The sequence below is a fragment of the Myotis brandtii genome, unplaced genomic scaffold (assembly GCF_000412655.1).
Source record: "Myotis brandtii unplaced genomic scaffold, ASM41265v1 scaffold39, whole genome shotgun sequence".
NCBI lineage: Eukaryota > Metazoa > Chordata > Mammalia > Chiroptera > Vespertilionidae > Myotis > Myotis brandtii.
The window spans coordinates 2,597,614-2,603,613 of NW_005364953.1; the positions used below are offsets into that span (position 1 = coordinate 2,597,614).

The window sequence follows — 6,000 nt, forward strand, 5'->3', positions numbered from 1 at the left end:
ACACTATTTCTTCCTCCTTCCCTTTCTCACCCCCCAATCCCTGGTGACCACTGTTCTACTTTCTATATTTATGAATTTGACTATTTTAGGTACCTCATATAGTGGAATCATACAATATTAGTCCTTTTGTATCTGGCTTATTCACTTTAGCATATTGTCTTCAGTGTTTGTCCATATTGTAATTCATATAAACATTTGATTCCTTTTTGAGGCTCAATAATATTCCATTATGTTTATATCACACTAGAGGCCTGCACGAATTTGTGCAGCAGCGGGGTTCCCTGGCCTGGCCTGGCCTGTGGGATTGGGCCGAAACTGGCTCTCTGACATCCCCGTAGGGGTCATGGATTGCGAGAGGGCGCAGATCAGGCCGAGGGACCTCACCGATGCACGATCAGGGCTGGGGAGGGATGCGGGAGGTTGGTCAGCAGGGGAGGAACCGTGGGAGGGCTCCAGGGCATCTCCAGCCCATCTCACTCAGTCCTGATTGGCTGGACCCCAGCAGCAAGCTAACCTACTGGTTGAAGCGCCTATACCCTGGTGGTCAGTGCACGTCATAACAACTGGTCGACTGTCTGCCCCCGGTGGTCAGTGCACATCATAGCAAGCGGTTTAGGGGCCTTAGCATATCATTAGCATATTATCCTTTGGTTGAATGGACGACCAGCCACTTAGCATATTAGGCTTTTATTATATAGGATTTTATTTATGCATTCATCTGTCAGTGGACATTTAGGTTGTCAACATGGTCCAAATAACTGCAAAAGGGTCCCGTTTTATCATTGCATGTTAATTCTGACACTCATGGAACATTCATCATGTAATAGTAGCCAGTGAAATTTGGTAAAACAAATGAGAGATGACTGTCCAATATGATTTTAAATCTTACTGTAAAGCCATAGTGATTTTTAAATTTTGGTACTGGTGAATATGAAAAGAGATCATTGGCATAGAATAAAGAAGACTATAGAGACAAATGCAATTAATCCAGGAACCTAGTATAGGGTGAGGATGGCATTTCCTATCAAAAAATAAATGGTTCTGTGACGACTAGGTTTTATTTAGGGGAAAAATTAAATTAGATATCTGTTTAATTTCTTATACAAAAATAATTTCCAGATGGATGAAAAGTTTAAATGCAAATAAATGAAACCACTAAAGTACTGCGTGAAAATTTAGGAAGATTGTTTTTTATGTAAAATCACAGCAATATCTTTCTGAGCATGAGATAAAAGAAAAGGAAATGTTCACATAAAAAAATCACTGAATTAACTATATAAAAATCTAATACATAAAATATCTTAAACTCATAAAACAAATGGCAGATTGGTCAAAATTATTGTATCATAGGAGTCAATTTCAATCTATAATAATAAAAGCTAATTAGACCAGACATCCTTCCCGCCAGCCTCCCAGACTAAGCTGGGCTGCAAGGGAAGCCCAGGTCCTGGGTGCCTGCCGGTGGCCGGAGGGAAGCCCGGGTCCCAGGTGCCGGAGGGAAGCCGGTGCCGGCAGCCGGGGGAAGGAAGGCCTACTCTTGTATGAATTTGGTGCATCGGGCCTCTAGTAAATCAATAAAAAGAACAGAAACCCAATAGGAAAATAGTCAAAAGTCAGTAAACAGATCATTGATAGAAAATAAAATAAAAATTTAAACATATGAAAAGATGGTTAGCCACACTTTAGAGAAGTATTAAAATTAGACCATTATTTTACCTACTAGGGGCCTGATGCACAGATTCGTGCACTGGTGGGGTCCCTCAGCCTGGCCTGTGCCCTCTCACAATCCAGGACCCCTCAGGGTATATCAGACTGCCGGTTTTGCCTGATCCAGTGAGCCTGGCTTCTGGTTGAGCGGCACTCCCACTGTGGAGTGCACTGACCACTAGGGCGCAGCTCATGCATTGAGCATCTGCCCCCTGGAGGTCAGTGCACATCATAGCTACCGGTCATTCCACTGTTCGGTCAATTTGCATGTTAGCCTTTTATTATATAGGATAGGACATGCATATAATTCAAATATTGAAAAATGTTGAAATAAATAACAAAGTAATAGCATTCTATATATTTCTGTAGCTTCTCATCTCCCTCCATAATACCTTATAGACATTTTTTTTCTTGTTTCTGATACTGATATTTTTATGAAGGGTGATATGCATTTATGTTGGTTTAGCCATGTATATAAATAATAACTGAAACTTCCAAGAAACATTCCTTCTCAAATAGTTAAAAATGAATGAACTGATTCGAATCAATGTATGTTTTTTAAAATCATAAATAAGTGATTTTTCCAAAAACGATCCAGTATTATACATAAGCAGATTAAATCAAAGTGCTATTGACACTTGAATTTTAACATTTTGATTTTGTTTCTCTTCAAAAGAATTAGTATTTCCTTAGACTTCAGACTTCTGGAAACCTTGAACACAACAAAAAACCAAAAAGGATCTGAGATCCTAAACTAAACAACTTAGGCTTTTCTCTTTGGGGTGGTCCTATGATTCTTAATTTACATATAATGGTAAAAACCTAGATTATTTATCTCACAGTAGACTAAAAGCATATAAGGTGTTTGGCACTTATATTTTAATTAATCTATTTCTGTTGTTTTATATGGTGTTCAGTACATGATGGATGAAATGTTCTTCATCATTGTATTAGTATATTTTAATGTGGTGATATTATCACTTAATATTGCTATGAAATATATGCAGTGTTCTCTGATTATTAACTAAGCTCTTAGCATGCCACTACTCCACTTTACTTTCTACATTAGTTTATATTATTTATTCTTCATTTTCCTGTGACATCCTTGTCTTACATTATTACTTCTCTTTACCATATGTCTTCACTTTCGTTATTGATTGGAATTTTACCTCCCGTTGATTTTAAATGTTCACAAAATACTCAGCTCTTTTGTCTGGGCAAGCTTTTACTGATAGATGATAATCAAGTAAAGTTGATATCTTCTTTTTAATTTTTCTTAACACAACTTAGTGAAAGTGTGAGCATGGATTTTTGTACTCAATATGCTTTAAATTATACCACCACTAAAAAGACTGGTACGGTTTATTTATTTTTTAGGAGTAGCGAAGAAGTTCTTACTGCAGAAGATTGTGAAAATGTCTATCATCTGGTGTATTCAGCTCACCGGCCAGTAGCAGTAGCAGCTGGAGAATTTCTCTACAAAAAGTAAATTTGTTTTTCTGTTATTATTTCCTTTAAAAGTTTCAATTTCCCTTCTCCAATTCCTTTAATTTATTTAAGTTAAATCTTTAAAGGGGAATTGTACTCATATCTTTTAATGGATATGCTTAAAAATGTACCTAAGTATATTACAATGTTAAGACCTTTTCCTAATTTTTCACTTTAATTCTGATGTCAGCTTCCCAAAAAATGGTAAATTTTGGGATGAAACATTTATTTAAAAGAGTATATGATGTAAAACATTCACACTGCAGTTTTCTATTTCTTATTATCCAGTGTTCTCTCTTTTTTATTTATAAAAAAAAACTATCATGGCCCTGACCAGTTTGGCTCAGTGGATAGAGCGTTGGCCTGCGGACTGAAAGGTCCCAGGTTCGATTCTGGTCAAGGGCATGTACCTTGGTTGCGGGCACATCCCCAGTAGGAGGTGTGCAGGAGGCAGCTGATCGATGTTTCTCTCTCATCGATGTTTCTAACTCTCTATCTCTCTCCCTTCCTCTCTGTAAAAAATCAATAAAATGTATTTTTAAGAAAGAAAAAAAAACAATCATGATATCCATAGAGAGAGGCCACTAAGTCCAGACTTTGGAAAAATTATATAAGAAGGATAGAAGGAAACTATATGTTCAGTTTAAGAATATTTATCATAGGTTTATATGCATAAATGGGATAGGTTAGTCATTGTGATGCTTTTATAAAAGGAAATGGTTGCATGAAATGCAAGATTTATAAAAATAATTGATAACTATGAAGTTAAGAGAGCTGGGAAGTACCATCAAGTGTGAAATTATGTACTTGAGTATAATGTTGGACAATATTACACCTACCTACCTTCCATTTACTCCTTTGTTAGGTGCTTATATATAGAATTCAGACTTTTTTATTAGGAAATACCATTTTTTGTTTTAAAAGTAAATATTTTGCATTGGTTTGCAGGCTCTTCAGTCGTAGAGATCCAGAGGAGGATGGAATGATGAAAAGAAGGGGACGGCAGGGTCCAAATGCCAACCTTGTTAAGACATTGGTGTTTTTCTTCCTGGAAAGTGAGGTTAGTTGATGTTCATTTTCTACTTATGCCAGTTTTTTAAAGGATATTCTGTTTATGTTCATGTATAATGTTGGTCTATATATTTTTTATTTGTAATGTTTTTGACAGGTTTTCATATCAGTAATGCTGATCATCTAAAATCAATTAGGAATCTTTAGGGTTATTTAAACTTTATTCAGAGAATAAAGGGAAATATTTTACTTATATATTGAATTGATAAGTATACATGTATTTTGTTTTATGTAACCATAATCACTCCCATTCAGTTAAAGTAAATCTGTAGTATCTATCTATACTAATAAAAGAGTTATACGCTAATTAGACAGGATAGACCTGATGTCCTTCCGGACAAAGCCACGGTGGTGGGGACAGAGGCAGAGGCGGTTAGGGGCGATCAGGCTGTCAGGGGAGAGCAATTAGGGGTGATCAGGCCGGCAGGAAAGAGCGGTGAGGGGCGATCAGGCCAGCCGGGGAGAGTGGTTAGGGTCAATCAGGCAGGCAGGCATGCGGAGTGATTAGGGGCGATCAGGCAGGCAGGCCAGGTGAGTGGTTAGGAGCCAGCAGTCCTGGGTTATGAGAGGCATCCTGGGTTGGAGACTGTGCAGGCCAGGCTGAGGGGACCCCCCCACCCCCACCCCCCATGCACGAATTTTGTGCACCAGGCCTCTGGTATATTTGTAAAAGGCTAAGTGTCCATTCGTCCAACCGGTAGCTATGATGCTCAGTGACCACCAGAGGCCAGATGCTCAACGCAGGAGCTGCCATGACACACACTGGCCATTTAAAAATAAAGGGCACCACAGACCTGGCGCTGACAAACCAACACTCAGCTTACCCCAAGTTGGACACAGGCCCTACCACCACCCCAGAGCGACACCCCACCAAATCGCAGCCAATGCTGCCAAGACCCCATGGCGCAAAATATGTCTTACTGCCCAGCCCATCCCAGCCTGCAAAGGGTCGCTGTGGGTGCCAGGTAATGACGTCATGTAGCAACGCCCAGCTTCCTTTCCTTAGTGACTAGCCTCCTTAGAGTTTCTTCAGCCCAGGAACCCGACTTGCTTTATAGTTAGGTGCAAACATTTTACACTTTAGCCAAATGTTTGTGAAGTGTTTTCCCGTGCCTCATTTGATCCTCACAGAAGTCCTGGAGTAGGTAGATAGGAGACTCGGTAGAATCCTATTTTCTTTCCATTAGCCGGAAAAGAGAAATTTAGAAAGTTTAGAAACTTGACCCGACTGAGATGAAGTAAGAAATGGTGGAACTTGAAGATAACTTACGGTTTTCTCACTGCTCAGAATGTAGTTAAACACGGCTGCAGTTGAATATTTTACCATTTATTCTCCCTGCGTGACCTACAATAATAATGCGCTTCGTGTTGATATTTACTGCTATGTTGCTGACAATTACCTGAAAGAGAAGTTGGGGTGTTTCACTGGGCTGGAAAATGTTTAGCTACATCAGAAAGCAGGTCTAATTAAGCAAGTTTATTCTATCCAATTTAATAATAGACAAACATGGTAATTGACCATACCTTCGCTACACCTCCCATAGGCTAATCAGAGCGATATGCAAATTAACCGCCAACAAAGATGGCGACTAATTTGCATACTGCAGGCAGGGTGGGACAGTGCCATCCCACCTGCCCTGCTGCCATCCGGACCTGCTATCTGTGACCTGGGGCGGCGGGCGTCCCGTGTGCGACCCGACCTGGGGCAGCCGGGCGGGGCAGCAGCGATCTGCC

At 39.7% G+C, this 6,000-nt stretch overlaps 1 protein-coding gene across 9 annotated transcripts in view; it reads left to right on the forward strand.

Moving 5' to 3' along the window:
• The window catches only part of STAG2 (stromal antigen 2), a 153,023-nt gene that overhangs the window by 103,829 nt on the left and 43,194 nt on the right, over nt 1-6,000 (forward strand). For all 9 annotated transcript variants that reach the window (XM_005872705.2, XM_005872708.2, XM_005872707.2 and 6 more), the window contains 2 exons: nt 3,085-3,192; nt 4,144-4,255. In XM_005872705.2, the coding sequence (XP_005872767.1) occupies nt 3,085-3,192; nt 4,144-4,255 (220 nt within the window). The remainder of the gene's footprint in view (nt 1-3,084; nt 3,193-4,143; nt 4,256-6,000) is intronic.